The 17420-nt window shown below is 39.9% G+C and overlaps 1 protein-coding gene across 1 annotated transcript in view; it reads right to left on the bottom strand.

The window, feature by feature from the left end:
• Positions 1-15157, bottom strand: part of mindy2 (MINDY lysine 48 deubiquitinase 2) — a 16829-nt gene extending 1672 nt beyond the window's left edge. Inside the window, exons 1-6 of the mRNA XM_040130782.1 lie at positions 14178-15157; positions 13633-13690; positions 11292-11356; positions 3047-3205; positions 1691-1793; positions 193-335 (exon numbers count right to left, since the gene is read on the bottom strand). Coding sequence (XP_039986716.1) covers positions 193-335; positions 1691-1793; positions 3047-3205; positions 11292-11356; positions 13633-13690; positions 14178-15083 — 1434 coding nt within the window. The 5' untranslated portion in view covers positions 15084-15157. The remainder of the gene's footprint in view (positions 1-192; positions 336-1690; positions 1794-3046; positions 3206-11291; positions 11357-13632; positions 13691-14177) is intronic.
• Positions 15158-17420: the final 2263 nt, after the last annotated feature.

Genomic DNA, 17420 nt, shown 5'->3' with positions numbered 1-17420 from the left:
CAAAAGACAATTACTGTGATATAAAGGTAAAGGGCTTCATGACCCTTGTCACTTCACTGGAAGGACAGATGATACCATGCACTCTAAGTTGTTGCAATTTCTACAGTAGGCTCCACACATGAATCTGAATCTAACTAATGCAAATAGTGGCAACATTTATAGTGAAGGTGGTGTCAGTAGTCTAGTGTTTACCTTGTATTTGATCATGGTGCTGAAGTGGTTATTCCTGAAAAACACACAGAGCTCACCCTCCTGTACAGTGGATGTGAGCTCACATAAGCCATGGTACGTCAGCTGAGTGGCTGTGCTGCTCAGAAACTGCTCTGCTACAATGCCTAGGATGAGAGAAAGGGAGTTAGGTAACATAGAGAAAAAAAAAGAAGGAGCTATTGAAATTGTGACTGATTATCAAATGCAGAAACTTGGACCCATGATGAGTCTTACTTGAATATTTGATTGTATCTTTGTTGTATGATTTTAGTGCCTGCATGTTGCAAATATACAGACAGATTTAAAATGGACTTGAAATTGATACTATGTCTACATTAATTGCGATGCTTTTAATTTGATAACCTTCACCAGTCTCTTGCCCATTGTCCTGTGAGTTAGAGTAGTTCTGAAGATAATCAATTATTTAGCTTAGAAAGGTGCAACCATAACTTTCATTTGTTACTTGTAAGTGACTTTTTTTTAAATTGAAAATACTTTCATCATTAGACCATAGACCACTGGATGAGTCATCTGCATCTACATCAAGCGATCCCTACTCATGCATGAACAAAGGTCACTATTTGGAAAGCATATTGGAAACCCTGCTGTAATGTCTGTAGAGGCTATTTGAACATTGTGACTCGCTGCTGCTGGAACTGGTCACAGTTACTATTGTGAACCCAATTTAGGCTGAGGGGTAGATGGGGAGTGACTTCTGTAAGATGACACAAAACAACCAATTTGGAGCACGCAACCACAAAAGCCGTGTGATACTCAGAAAGACTGAGAAACAGTCTACCATAGAGTTAGCCCCAATTTTTAGAGACTGTCGGAGAAGTAACCAACTATTGAACACTAAAGCACATAACAAATCAGAGATGCTTAATTTTTTCTCTGATATTTCTGAGTTATAACAGCCCATCTAAAGTGAATGGAAATCCATCTCTTCAAGCAGTGAGGAGATGGATTTGATTTGCCAGCAGTCCAGCTGACAACTACTCAGGAAACTCAGTGTTGAATGAGCAAATATCTAGTGGAGAAGTTACCGACAGCCGGTAAGAAAACTGTGAGCCTTGGAAGTAGGTCATTTGATGAGTAGCCACTTGTGTCCTGGTTTTATTTAAACTTGGTCTGTGGTTGATGGTCCAGTTAACATATCTGCTGTAATGAATGTGCCACTGATTTAATGTTAGGCTGCAGTCTGCTGTTCCTCTGCAAAATTGTACATGTGCCACTACATATGACACAAATAATACGGTGACAGTTGACTTCAACATGTAATTTAAAATTTATACAAAGACGCTCTTCATCAAATGTTGATCTGACCTCTGAAGCTCAGAATTTTTTACTTGAAACTTCTGCCCAAAATGTATTACTTTCTCTCCTTTACTGCACCTCCAAGTACACAGGGATGAAAGGGAAGAGATGAGGGGGAGACAGGCAGGTCAGAAAGTAGAGGGAGTGAAGAGAAAGCACCCACCTTCACCTGCCAGCTCGCTGTTGTCTGACTGTTTGCAGGATATTATCTTTTCCACCAGCTGGTTGTAGCTGCAGTTGCCCACTGCCTTGACAATGTCATGCATCTGCAAACAAAGATGAAAAAGTGTGGGAGAGAACATTCACCAGGCTTTGGTGCTGTTTTACTAAAAGCCATAGTAGATTTATACAAAATTTATAACAGAGAGAAAAATTCTGGTGACAAGGGGTTCATGCTGAAACTATTTTACAGCGACTACTGTATCCACCCCATTTGGTACAAGACACCAGGTTTTTGTCCTGTTCCTAGATGTCCATTTTTTTTAATGACATATGAGATGAAGTCTCAATTTGACAAATAATGTTCTTAACCGCCTATTTATTTCTGAGCTCTACAGAAGATAAATAAACACATAGGGCGCAATAAGGTTCAGTATAAGTCACCAGAATAAACTGTGTTGTAAGCATGAAGTCCTATATACTGACATCCTGCATCATCACCGCTACACGGACCCGTGTGAGGAAACCCAATAGCAAGTCAGGCTGCACTTTACAAAACCTGATGAGTTAATTTATGTTCTCTGATGTCAAGTAAAGTTTACAAAGAAATAACTGATGATGAGCATCATCAGTTGAGACTGCAACTGGGCGTACTATATCATACAGTATGTAAACTGTGACAATAATATGGAAATAGGACAAGGACACACTTTGCATTGTGATATTGGAGGGATGTGTGGTCACTAAATTTCACTTACTTCTTAATGAAGAACTGCTAAAATACACAAAGCAGGAAACAAGCACGTCTTTTTTTTGGTTAGACTTTCTAATTTATTAGTGAAAATCTCCAAGCATATGTGTTACCTTGGCTACCAAGTGATATGGCATAAATATAAATAACACTTATAAGGCTTCTTCCCTGACAATTCACGATTAACAGAATTCATGAAAAAAAAAAAAAAATCACTTATTTACCATCACAAAACCCTGTGGTTGGTTTGCTTTGCTTTCACACCTTAGACGAACCACACCAGAGTTACCAAATGATTTACTTATCAGCCCATAAGACTTCATGTTTACTCGCCATGGGTTCTTCCTAATAACTTAGTGTGAACACAGGCCCGACCAGAACTATAAGCCAACAATGTAACTTTTTTTCCTTTGGCCTGGACCGAGTGATCACAACTACAGATGTGAAAGCAACCACAGTCTGCCGGCAAGAATTGGCAGGAAGAATATTACATTATTCATACTGAATTTGAAAAGAGACGTGTTGGGGATACACAGGAGCACAATAAAACATGTTGGGTTTCAGGGAGGCAAAGACAAACATGATGATGATGAGTAAGGTCCATCTCACCTGGGGGTCAACCAGCCAGCCATGGTAAAGGGGGATGTCCAGCAGATCAAACACAATGCATTCTGGGGTGTACTCGAAGACTCGCACCCCTGTGAACTTCACATTCACATCCAGACCTGTCTGCAGCTTATGCAACACAGCCATGGCGTCACTCATGTTCTAGGAAACAAGGAGAAAAAAAAAATACAGGTTAAAAACTGTGTGATAACAATGCATTAGAGGGATTAAACACCGTGAACTTGAGGTTTACCCAAACAAATCTTAAATTAAAAAAAGACACGTTTGCTTCTGTATTGTAAACATTATATGGAACCAAGAGCTGTGTCGAATCTATCTGTTTTCATGTGCTGTAAGCTGTATTTATCTGTTACATTATTCCTGGTTGTCTGCACACGGTCATCATAGCCGGAGCCATCGAGGATTGATTTTTCAAGAAATCATTAGCTGTCATTTATGCCTGCACAATACAAAAAAAAAACCAAAAACAAAACAACTTCCTCACGCTCAAGCCTTTATTTGGTTTTGTCACATTTTTCTGCTTTACAGTTATTTCACTGTGACCAAGTTGAGCTGTTTTCATGTTTACTGCTCTTATTAGGTTATGTTCCACTTGCAGTCAATCAACCCACAACCACAGGAACAAATGCCAATGTCTCTGCCAGGAAACCAATTGATATTAAATTTCTTTGTAAGCTTTCAGATTCATCATCATGAGACATATTTCCCTTTGATAATATTAACAATGAGTGGACAAAATAACAGGAATAATTGACGATATAATGCAATCCAATAGCTATGCAAGAAACACAGCCTTTGTTTGATTTTTGGGGCATTTTGCCTTTATTTCTGATAGTGGACGGTACAGACATGACAGGGAACGAGGGGAGAAAGAGAGGAGGGATGACATACAGCTGGACTTGAACAAGGGATGCTCTGACTACATGGTCAGCAACCTAAACCCCTAGCCCTCCAGGTTGCCCCTAAAATATTAAAATTTTGGTACAGCCATGTCAGACAAATGATTCAATTCTGTGGCCATTTTTAAGGGTGTAGTCTGTTAACTTAGACTCTATTATATTGTGAATTTTCCCGATTTTTTAATACTTTCTCAAGGCTCAAAAATGAAGTTACAGAATTATTCCACCCCCCAAAATCACTCACACACCAGGACGGAAATGCATCAGAATCTAAAATTCCACATGCTATTGTACCAGACAGTACAATGTAGACAGGAATCTAGCTTCCTGATGTATATACAGTATGTAGCTTCACACCAGGGAAGTAACATTACACAAAACAAAGCCTGATAGTATAAAGATGCCTGGGGCAGGTTTACTGTCTCGTCTAGATACATTTACTAAATAAAACCCAGAATACCCTCAAGCAAAGAAGCACAGCACACAAAATGGCATAAGAAGAGCTGGTCTGGGTTTAATTCAGCAAAATGTAATTTACCCCCCTGCGCCTAAAACAAAACAAAACAAAACAAAAAAACCCCCACCATCTCGATGTGCAATTCAGCTGTTTACTATACCAACGCGAAAAATGGACCAGACGAAAACATACCTTTTCATGACAGTAGCAGTAGCAAATTGCTCTTTTCAAATTCAGGGCCTGTCCTGTCTCACAATTTTGTGCTGCCTGTCTTTCCTGTGCTGAAAGTCCTGCATCTTGCTGCACTCTGCCTGGACATCTTCACCTTTCTGCACTCCTTCCTGGCTGAAGAAGTATCAAAGTTATTCCTCTGAACTGACAGTAAACATAGGTAAAACTCCTTAAAAAAAATAAAAAAAACACCTCCATGGTAATTTTCAAAATATTTAACATTAACTGACAATGACACTCTCCAGTGACAATGCAGACTCCTGTATTTTTCTGCCTCAATATGCCGTCTCAAACTTCTAAAATTTACTGCAGATCCTTCACAGAGAACCCTAAACCTTGATTAACAGAAAGGAAAATTTATTAATACGATAAAAAGCAGAACAGAATTAAAAGGCTCCTCATCCTCACACATGTTGACCAAGGTGATTAGTTAGACAACCTATACTGATTCGAGATGATAAATCACAGTGTAAATGTGCTTGTTTCCTTGTTACTGCTACCTGTTCATGCTTAGGAAGAAAAAAGTGTTTAAAGGTCTCATATTGTAGAAAGTGAGATTTCCATGTCTTTTTTGATTATAAAGCAGGTCTAGGTGCTATAAATATACTGTGAACGTATCAAAACGCTCAAAACACAAAGAAATGCAAGCAGTGGGTATTTAGAAACCGTGCCTGTAAACGAGCCATCAGGAGTTGTATAATTTTGTGATGTCACTTCTCTACTGTCACCGCCCCATGTCCCCAGCACGGCCAAACCAGACCCACTTGTTTTAACTTCATTAACAACACAACACCTAGCAAGCTACAAGACAGAAAAATGTCGAGGAAACACTGCACGATCGTTGGATGTCAGGCAGCCAATATATCATTAAACAGCCATCCCAAGGATAGTAATATGAGGGGCCAGTGGCTATAGTTTATTTTTTCTAAAAAACCGGAGCATTTTAGTCCAAACTTGACCGACTGTTCAACTCATCTCAGCACTTACTGACCAACGCCGTTTGCATTTACCATTGAGTTTTGCCAAGTTACAGCAGTAGACTACAATCGATTACCTGTGGTTGGCCTGCCCGTGTGTCACTCAGAAAACAGTCAGCCAATCAGAAGAGAGGCTCAGAAACTGACATTAAACACCCTGTTCTCCAGAGACAGGCATGAGAGACATGTAAAACTATATTGAGATGGTGTTTGGTACTTATAGCCACAAATATATCTTCTTACGCATTTCAAAACTTCAAATAAAACACTTGTGAAGTGTAAAATATGGGACCTTTAAATAATTTTCTAATGCGCAAGGACAGTTTCCACACGCATCTGCACGAGTATAATTATGCGTGCAAAATCACAACTGATCTCAGAACGGTGGAAGCTGAGTCAAGAGCAGCTTGACAAGCACACTTGTCTCTAGGTAGCTACTAGCTAACTAGTTACCCGTCAAAGATCACAAGATTATCCATAATGCACAAGCGTCCAAAAAATGCTGCTCCCCCCTCTGCTTGACAAGCCCCAACCTTTGTCAGGGGGAAACGGCCACGCCCATGAAACTTATCGATGTAATGGCTGGTAGTCTACCTAGCTTCCAGAGAAAACAGCCTACTGTGGCCACAAGAGGACAGAAAATTACAAGATAACTTCACCTTGCCTCTTTTCTCTTTGGCCTTAAGCTGTCTTTAGAAACTTCAGTTCCATAATAGCTCTTTATGATCTTACCAATGTATTCTATGTGTTTTACTAATGTAAATACGTGATTACAAATGCTGACTGCTGCAATTTGGATTTCCCTAAAATGCGTGATGACAAATGTTGACTGTTGCAGTTGTGATTCCCTAAAATCTTATGTGATTTACACAAATATTCTACTTCATGTTTTTCCTTTTAAAGCAGCCTTTTTGCTTTTGAGAAAAAGAATGGCATTGGTTGTGCCAATTTGCAGGGTGTTTACAAGTTTCATTAAAATAAATCTACAACTAGGTTCCTGTGGGGTTTTAATTGGATTTGTCGTCTCCGGTATTCATGTTGCCTAAACAAAACTGAGAAAAAAAATACCGCTCCATGCTGCATTTTGCTTTTCACCCCGATTAAAAAACATCAGAACTTCGTTTTTTGAGGTAGAAAAATAGGAAATAAGTAATATTCAGCTGGCAATTAATTGTAAGGTTGTAAGGTTGTGTTCTGTCCACATGCTTCAGATTTTTGTTTGTGGTGAAAAAAATGTATTGTAAGAGGCTCTGGAGAGAAGACTTTTCATTTCGCCAATTCAATTCAATGAGACACAAAAACAGAAATTTAAGTTGATATTTAAAATAGGTAATAAAAATCAACACCATTGCTTTGTCGCAATTTTTAAGAAATAAAATTGTAGTTAGAAAAGTCTTCTGTTGCACTTCTTGTTTGCTTTGTTTAAAAAATTAACACATTCTGTTTTTAATGTGCTTGCCTATATGTTACTGCTTTGACTTTGAACTGATGTTTTTATCTCTGGTAGTAGAAGAAAAGTTTTTAAAGGCTGCCAAAAATATACATAGAAAGAAATTCCTTTTTTTGAATCATTGACAGAATGAACTGTTTCCACTATGACTAGCATTTATCCTTTAATTATAACTGAGGATTTCATTAGCAGACCAAACCGTTTAATGCACTGTATTAACATTAGAGAAAATACTTAACATACACATCACATCACAACTATGTCCCACATATGCACCACCCACCTGAGAACCCAATGAAACAGAGTAATTCTTGCACTCAGCCTCAGGGCTATGTTTCCCAGCTGGTTCTAACCCTCTGCTGCCATTTAACTCTGAGATCAAGATGAACCTTGCAGCTGAGCCCTACAACTCTAATATGAGTGTATAGTTGTAAGCGATTTCCATTTTATTTCAACTCTTTCACAATAAACTACTAAGACAGTGGAGATACAAGGAAAATTACACAAAAGCAAAAGCAATTACTTTACAGATACCAGAACAATGATCCTGAGTCTACAAACTGCAGATTTATTAGCAGGTTACCGGTTGAAATAAATCTGGAGGATTATTCAATATCATCATTTACTGACTTTCAGTGGCTCTGTTTTATAATAATGCCATCATATTGTTTAATCATTTTTCATAATTTGTTGTCCAAAATAATAATTCCACACAAACTGAAAAAACAAAACAAAACAAAAAACTACCAAATGAGTTATAGAGGTGTTTATTTTAAGTGTAAGGAGTTTTTTCAGATTATTTTATATGTGATTTTGCATTCATCTTCCATATTGATATCAATACTACAAACATATTCCTATTAATACTATGACACCAATTTCAACTTCTGTATATTGCTTAGCTTGCTTTGATGGTCAAAAAAGCATCACTATTATGAATTTGAATCTTTTATCTTCCATGGTATAAATCAGTTCTTGTGTGTGTATGTATTACGAAATGTATTATTCAAAATTTCGCAAAAGCTTCTGATGGAATCATTTTTTTTTACCAACTTCCATGTCCTGTGATGGGTGTAATGACTCCAAAAGTCACATAATCCATTATTTTAAAACAAATTTGAAAATGTTCAGAGTGCAGTGTGTGCAGTAGAGATGCTATACATCGCGTGAGCAGTGAACTACTCCGTCTTTGGTGTGGAGAGCTGAGGTGAAAAGCATTCAGCTGGCCCATCTGAGTGTGCGGATTAGGACGCTTATGAGCAGCAGTGATGGCAGGATTAGCGGGGCTGTGTAATGGACCACATCTCTTCACTTTAGGGCAGAGTGCTCCAACAGCAGATGAACATTTAGAGATCTCATGATTAGCACTGCATCACTCACATTCATCTGAGCTTGTGTTGGATGCATTTTCATAGTATAACATTAGCACAGTAATCTGCTGAGGCCTTTCCGTATTTTCACTTTCACTCTTCAGCGTTAGTGTCTATGAGAAGGCTTCTCTGCTTCTCTCTCACTTTGCTGATTTTCAACCAAAATTTACCTAAAAACAATACACTGAATAGATTGAATTAACTGGTAATTCACAGAATATAGTGTTACAGTTCCAAGATGAGGGAAGGCTTTTTTTAATGTGCTTGTATATTGATGCATATTTAACGAGTCTTTCTGCATTCATGTCTATAAAAATCTACAAAAATATACACATCAGATCTATAAACATAAAAAACAATATATCAAAAACTGGATATCAATCACTGGAGGACAAAGGTAAATCATTACATAATGCCATTGCCCATCAGTGGGAGCTGTAAATTATGAACAGTTTACAGGACAGTAATGCTCCACAATGTGGGTCAGGCTTTTATGAAACACATCAGCAGCTGCCACTGCTCTACATTTTCGTTAGATGCAACATCAAGATAATCTTATGATTCTGATGTTTGACAGCCCCCATCTAAATACATAAGGAGAACAGAACACCTCTCAATATAACAGCATTACTAACTACGGCCTAGAAAAGACCACAGAGATGAATCACCTCCTTTCTGACATAGTCAACATAAAGTGATTATAAGTTTCAAAATGGTAGATTTTTTTGCACTGGCACTATTGTAATGGATTGAGTTAAATTGTGTAAAATGTGTACCTAACACTGATAAACCTGTGTGGAGCTTATTCTCTGATCTTATAATTAGATGGATCCTGCTTGAATTAAATCAGTTACCAGCACAAATGATAGCACAGTCTCACCCTTTACTCACCCATTCAGTGCTTTGCTCTCCATATGTAGTCAATAAACTGGGCTGTATTACTTTTTATGAGCTTTTATGATTCTAACTTTAAAACAAACCTTTTCTTTATGTCTGACATCACCATCAGCAATTTCTCATCATGTTTTCGTCTCTGTTAATGTCTCTGCTTTCTTGCAGATTTTTATTCAGAGGGCCTATAATTTGATTAATGGGGTGTTTACCAGATATGTGTGAAAAATTTGCATTCATTCATCACCCGACGGGCTAGGATTGAGGGCATATGCAACATTGGAAAGTGATGCTTTTTGAAACCCACATTGGGAATTTATCTGCTTTACTCAGAGCAAAAGGAAGGGTTAAGAGACATTTGTGAACAAGGTCCATTACTGCAAATTACATCAAATTAAAACAAGAGGCTTCTTTAACATGGTAACCCATTTCCTCCAATGGTTGAACAGTCATCATGGATGAATTGCCTTGTAAGAGTGCTGCTGAGCTGGGTCCACTGAGACGAAAGCAGTGCAAAACTACACTCTCATTTCCACAGTTCCTCAGAGTAAATATTTAACAATAGCTAAAGAGCAGGCGTGCAACAGCTATTTTAATCCTCAAAAACTCCTGTGACAGATGACGTTTTTTAAGCTGAAATGATAAATAAAACTACCTCTGTTATGAACTCTTACAGCTCTTTTCAATGTCTAGGCCGGTTCAGTTGTATTTTATAACAATCCAATAAGCAGTGAAAACACATTTCTTTAAGATGTATAGAGGAGGAAACCTTTTGTTGGCCGTGTACATTAACACATGTCACAGACTTGCTCTTCCTTAGATCCCATCTTTCAGCATCCCAGAGTCTTGCCTACTGTAGTCTCCATATACTGCGTCAACCACAGCACTGACACAGATGGCACATGGACATGAGGAAACCTGCATGAAAAACAGCTCGCAGGCCATTGTCTAGGATTAGAACGTCATAATAACTATGCAACACAAACTCTAACCACTCCCTTATATTGCCACTGCATGCTGAGGACACCGCTGGTTTATTTAAGAGGTTGTATTTCAGCTCAACTTAAATTTAGAAAGAGCCATTCAGTGAGTGTCTATGAGGAGACTGCACATGATTTTTTTCTCCTCTCTAAATGAGGGACAAGTGTGGCTTAAAAATCATTCGCAGATGTGCTGGGGCTCTGCCACACAAGAGGAGGAGAGGCGGGGCCCCTCCCACACCGTAGGCAAGCAGTGGGGATGGGAGGAAGCAGGGGAGTTGGAGCTCCATCTCCAAGTGCCTCTCATGGTGAGACACACACACACACACACACACACACACACACACACACACACACACACACACACACCAAACACACACACTCAGTAATAGCTGGGAGCTGAACCTAGCCATGCGTCTCTAAGCATTCACTGCCATGTGAAACAACATAATCTGACACTCCTGACCCCTGTTGTTCCTTGGGCTCTGCAAGATACATCTTATGTAACCTATGGAGCAGTGAAAAAAAGCTAAACTGCAGTTTTATGTAGTTTGCAATCAACCCGCTGCTTATTTCCATATTACGAAACATCCGCTGACCTTCTCTCCTACCTCAATGCAAATGTGCAAACCCGCTTTAAGCATGTAGCTATGCTGAATGTGTGTGACACATCAGAGAAGCGTGCACCTCACTCTGTAATCCGTGGTGAAAATCTATCAACAACGGCCGTGAGAACAGCTGAGAAATTTTGAGTGTGTCAGTGAGACAACATGAGAGCTCATGTGAAACTTGCATAGATACAGTTTCGACACAGAGAGTGAGAGAGAGAGGAGACAAAGAGTGAGTTGGCTCCAAAAGCCCTGTGCTCCTCAAGTACCATACAACAGTCAGCAACTTACAAATGCAGACACATAAGCAAAAAACACATGCCTGTTTAATAATGATGTTCCGCATTGATTAGGCAGGCCTTACCTGCTCATAGTTTAGCCGCTGAGCCTCTGAAATCTCTTTAGGCTTGGTTTCCAGAATGTAGTCTCCTACAAAGGGACAGAAAAAGAGAGATGTTGGCAGATATGCTGAGCTATATGGTACTGACAGAGCAAAACAATCACTCCCTCGATTGGCACTGATTATCACTATGGATTCCTAGCTTAAGCGTTTGTAGCGAATACCCATTGGAGGGTTTTAGAAAATGCTGTGCCAAATAATATAGGATAATTTGAGTCCCTGTCCACTGTGGTGTCACCTGAGATCTCTGTCGACTCAGCTCTGTAGCAGCATGGGCTGTGGCAGAGAGCACAGCCTGGCAGATGTCTGGCTCCTGCTCTATTTCAGCCTGATCAGCACTACAAACATGCTGCAACATTTAAAGTATTTCCCACACACTGAATGGCAAAAAGAGCCCTGCAAATCCATTCTTGCTATTGCTGTGAGAGTTTTAAGGCAGTCTGCTCCTTACTTTTGAGACTCTGATGTAAGTTTTGTTTTTTTGTTTTGTTTTTTAACAATGTTTCACAGAGAATCCTCAATTTATTAGGAACTGGCGAGAGTATCATGCTGCACTGTTGACACATACTTTTCCTGAGAATTACTCAGAGGAATGCCATTGACTTCTTGTCATTAACAGCTACATAAAATGGAGATAAAAAACACTTTCATATGTATTTTGCTCAAGCAAATGGAATGAATGGAGTATATCTGGGAAAAAAGGCCTTTTAAGGTTTTTTTCTCGTAATTAGTGCATAATAAAGTTTTTGTTAATATAATTGCAATGAATTACCTAGAAAGCCATGATGATTCCATCATGTGCATGCTGTAAGAAATAATTGTCCAATCCTAGCTTATCTAAGCACAGAATATAGTTCATGTTATGATGAGCAAGTGTAGACCTGTTCTCTTCTTTCTTTATTAGGCGCAGGAGTTTGTGTAGCAAAGGTATGCTTTATTAACTGAAAAAAGCCCAGTCAGGCTCATGAACTGCCTAACTGTGTCCTGCAATGGCACATATAACTGACCAACAGACAAGCTGCTGGTTGCTGTTCAAAAAACTCTTCTGACTTGATTGTTATGTTGTCAGTGCGGATGAAGATTTTAGTGCAAGTCAAGATTTCTTCCAGCAGGGGGCCAGCCAGCTGAGTCGCTTTACTACAGTATGTCCACAACAGGGAAAACCCCTCACTGTTATGTGCTCCACTGAAGTGTGAACTCATCTCTGGTCCTCCCTTAATTTTTTTTATCTGTTCGTTTCATGCTTCTGGATCGCGGTTACGCTACGCTGCGCATATCTGAGATGCTGAGTGGCTGCCACCTCCCACTTTAAACACCACATCTGAACTCAATCACTCATCGTCACCCTTGGTGTTTGTGTCTGTGTGTTATAACAAACAGGGCTGAGTTGAGACGTTATCCAGCAGCCCATAGACATTACACAGATCAACTCTGGCGTGCTGTGCTGTGCTGTGCTGTAATTGAACTCATGGTGAACTCGTGCTCCCAAATACAACACAAAGGGGCAATTTTGGAGAAAATAAATGCAGAAAGGGATTTTTTTTTATTATTTAACCGTGATTTATAGAAATTAGAGCACTTTCTGAGACATGATAGCCAACAGACACTAATAAGTTCAAAAGCCACAGTAAGGGAAAATCTACCATAAAAAGAGTCCACATATAGTGCTCTGATGTGGAACATTTTAGTCTACTAATGCCAGTGGATACTGAAGGCCATGATAGAGCTGACAGGAGACACTAGTAAGGACTGACTCTACCTCTGAAGAACCCCTGCTGTAATCAGACACTCTGCTTTGATATTGCAAAGTAATTTTCATTATGAAGGAGAGGAGACAGCCAGAGAGAAGAGATAGCTCCTGTTTCCTTTGCCACAGCAGGTGATTGGCTCATGGCGGTTTCCTACTCTGTTGACTCTATCTGACCTAAAGTACCCACTCATTTGAGCGGATGTGAAACACAAGAATATTTACTAGGTTGCTGAAGCTATGTGCCAGTGGCTTTATGGGTTAGTATATTTACATGTGTGGACTCGTGGGCAACACTACACTCAAGTGGGTGTGACTCTGTAAAAAGCAAACATGGTAATAAAGTAGTGAGCTACTTTATAAATTTGTTATTTTCTGCAAGTTACAAATTAGGTTATTATTGAAATTCTTTAAGCCAGGTGAACAAAAAAGCCGAGCACAAGAGGGCCAGATTCAGTGAGGCAACATGGCTTAATAAAATCCTTACATTTTTTCCCCTTAGATCAATGATGTGGCATCAACTTTCTCTTGAGTAATAGGTTTAATGGCAACACTCACCAAGATATTCCATCAATTGCTCAGCAGTTATAATCTCCATCATAGGTGGCATCTTAACCTGCAACAGAGACACGTAGCCACTCGTTGTTCGTTAATTTTTTACCCATTTATCAGACAAAGGACTGAAACACAAGTTAACTAAAAACAGGGCAAAACTATTTACTGTTGAGAGCCAGGTGCTTCAGTTCGAAAAACACCTCACATCCCTTTTCAGCATTCAAGGGGTACTGACACGGTGAAATTAATCCATATTTAATGCTAAAAGTGAGAAATTATATACTGACATGCCTTGACAGAAATTTTTTTTGACCGGAAGTGCTGAGGGATAGAGAGGCACTAGGACTTACACAGTAGATCTAGTGTGAGATGTATAGGTTAACCATTGGAGAATCTAAATGTTAAATTACAAGTCTTACAATACATGTTGAATTGTAATTACATAAGATAACTGCTGAGAGAGCTCAGAGCTACCTTATGAAATATTCCTATCTGTATTAAGTTAGAATCGAGTTTCTATTGATCTATGGTCCTCTCAGAGCCCTTACCTTCCATGCAAGCAGTAGGACATTCATAATTGCCAGTAATGGACAGGGGCCGTTCTCGTTCTGGGTGATGATCGGCGTATTCTCCTCCCTCCACTTGATCCACTTAATGTGGTATATGGACTGGCCGGCGGCCCGGTCCTTCGTGCACGAAGTCTTTGTCCCATCCGCCCCGTACTCGCTCTGCAGCGCCAGGGCCAGCCCTCTGTCCTCCAGTCCCTCGCTATTCAGGTCGGAGCTGGGGCAGGAGTTGAGGTTGGAGAAGGACTCGAGGGAATCCATGCTTCGGGACTCTCCACCGAGGCTGCGATCGGGGTCACTCCCACTCGGCATGCCCTCCGATAAGGTGCGATCGCCGGACAGCCCCGACTTGACGTCTGCTGTGATCGCATTGTCCGGACACAGATGAGCCGGCTTGGCAAGTTTTGTCGGCTCAGTTTCTCCACAAACCGAAACGTCAGCCTCTACATCTAAGCTCTCCTTAGCGGGAGGTGAGGACGGGCCGTCGGTTGTCTTGTTTACTAACTTTGAGGCAACACCCTCGCTATCTTCTGCAGCCAGCACCGAGTCATGCCCCATCCCATTGCTGATCTGATCCCCGGACTCCGTCCACGAAGCGCCCGCCTCGGTGTCCTTCTTATTATCCTGAGGCACGGTTTGGACCGCTTCTGGCACGTCAGACATCCCAGCACTGGACGTGACATTAACGGTGCTGGGAGCACTAACGTTTGCGGTGCTGTCATTACAACTAACGTTAACCAAAGTACTGAGAGGAGCCTCACTATTCTTGCATTTCTCGGCTGTTCCTTTCACTCCGCCGACAACCGTAACATCGCCCATCTCTGCCGCAATCGTGGCACACAAAGAACTTCCGTCAGTGTCTCGATGCAGGTTCGCATTTTTCTCCATTTCGATATACAGACTGTCGACAGATTTTAGCTAAATTGCAGCAGCTGCAGCTTCGTTCCCAAAGACGCCATGACAACTCTGCGAGTGACGTCATCAGAGTGAATTGCTTTCAGGCCGAGGAAGGGGGCGGTAACCAAACCAACGGCCAGGCGGTGCTGCGTTTCAACACGCTCGTATTTTGCAAACAAAACAAAATAAAATAAAATAAAATAAAACAAAAAATACTTACTCAGATTAAAAAAACAGATTCTGTATGTTCTAGATACCTCTGTTTCAAAAAGGCAATGGCCATTTTTTATTATTTTTTTTATTTTTGACGTTTAAGCAAGTAAATTGTGTTGTTAGTAAACGAGTCTCGCCTAGGTCCTCAGGATAAAAAAGCTGAGGCCAGTGGCTTGAATTTCTGCAGCATGTGGTCTATTATGATCTGTGATACAATTTAATTACTTATCACGCATGTCCTCAAACTCATAGGTAGGATTAGAGTAAGTGTATACAGGTTGTTAAACGTTAAAAAATATTTTACACAGACTCAACCCTTTGTATAGAGTGTAGCTGGACTGCATTTTAAAACCGATGAAATGTTGAAGTGCCCCTTTTTACGAGGACTCCTGAATGTGCGATGAAAAGGAACTTGCCGTGGCCGTGACCGTTTTGCGTACGAGTGCGCGCGCATTTGGTGGGCCAGTATAATCTCGCGTAGCCAGACCTCCCGAGTAGCGATAAACGAGAGTTTGGAAATGATGAGGCAGTCACAGGTTGTGACTTTGAACCCGGGTCTAACCTAACCTTTTCTAACCGTTAAATTATTCACATTTTCCGAAATTTTAGGGGCTCGAATTTCTCCAGACTTCAAATCGATATATAGTATGCTGTACACGGGGTAAACAGGATTATTTTTGACAGGTCTGACCAATCCACGTGCAGTAACCTCGTAGAACCACTGGGTGGCAGCAGTTTCTCGACCGGGCAGAAGGGGAGCATGAGCACTCTTGCTTGTTAGAGCTGTACAGGTAAGCGCATATGACATCTTTCTATCAGACTGCAAAAAAACCCTTCCTGCGACAAAATTTGGAGACACAAACATACCCCTAACTTTAAAAACTTATAAACTAAAGCGTTTGTTTGGGACAGTAACACAGTGATAGTACAGAGGAAGTGCTACCAAGGAGAGAAGTGCAACAACTGTTTATTTATTTATTTTTTTGTTTCATTTCATTTAAATTTTAGAATACGTTTAGGTAGTATGAACCCAGGATCTAAATGCCACAGTCAAGGTATATGATCTTTTCAAGGATTGATATGATTTTTGTTGATGGGAAAATGTCTTTTTCACTTTTGTACTGTATTATCAGTTATTAATCTGAGCTCTCAATGAGTGTGGTGATCGTGATTTAAAACCTGTCTGGTACTTTTAAATCTTTTTTAAATTTTGAAATACAGATTCTGCTTCAATGTAGGGTCATATTTTTATGCAGGCCAACAAGGCATCAGTCACAGGTTTGACTTGGTTGTCTCCTGGGACATAAAAGCACCTGATACAACCAGATACAACGGTACCAAGTGGTTGAGAGGACTGTAACCCTGTTATATCTTAAGATTTGCCAGTGTCAAACCACATATCTAAGCAGTCGGTACTGTTGATTTTAGTTATTTATACTAAGAGTCTATTAAGATATGAAAGTGTTTCCTTTATCTGCTGGTGTCATAGCTTAGCACAAAAAGACAACAGAGACATTCTTAACACTATTGTTTTTTTTCAAAGGTAATTTGGGTAAAGCATAGAGACGTGACATAACTTTATGGCCGGAGGAGATCAGCAGGTGATCAATACTCAGTCTATTTGAATACAACAGACTGCCAGCAGTGATTTTTTTTTTTTTCACTGCTGGCAGCAGGGTGTTAGTACTGTGAGCTTTCACACATAGTTGCCCTTTTTGATGGAAAAAAATGGAATTTAAATGAATAAAATTAATCAATCTCTAATCTAATGCGGGAGTTTCCCTCCAGTAACAGATACCAAACATGGCAAGGTGAACTTTGGGTAGATGTGTAATAAATTACGCCCAGTACAACTAGAATATTTCCATCTGTTTGGGTTGTGCAACTATGGAAGACCATGGCTACTTACTCAGAAAATATATACTGTTATTCATACATGTTGGGCCGGTGAGAATTGTAACTCTTGCATCGGCACCCTACTGGTGCAAATGACAATAAAAGAGATTTTATAATAAATATGTAATATGCAAGTAGGATGACTCTTATATATGATGTGTGATATTTTGCGTTTAATTTATCTATTTTTACCATTTTTATTCAATCATTAATTTTCTC

The sequence above is a fragment of the Xiphias gladius genome, chromosome 1 (genome assembly GCF_016859285.1).
Source record: "Xiphias gladius isolate SHS-SW01 ecotype Sanya breed wild chromosome 1, ASM1685928v1, whole genome shotgun sequence".
In the NCBI taxonomy this organism is placed as follows: Eukaryota; Metazoa; Chordata; class Actinopteri; order Istiophoriformes; family Xiphiidae; genus Xiphias; species Xiphias gladius.
This window is presented reverse-complemented; position numbering and strand designations above follow the sequence as displayed.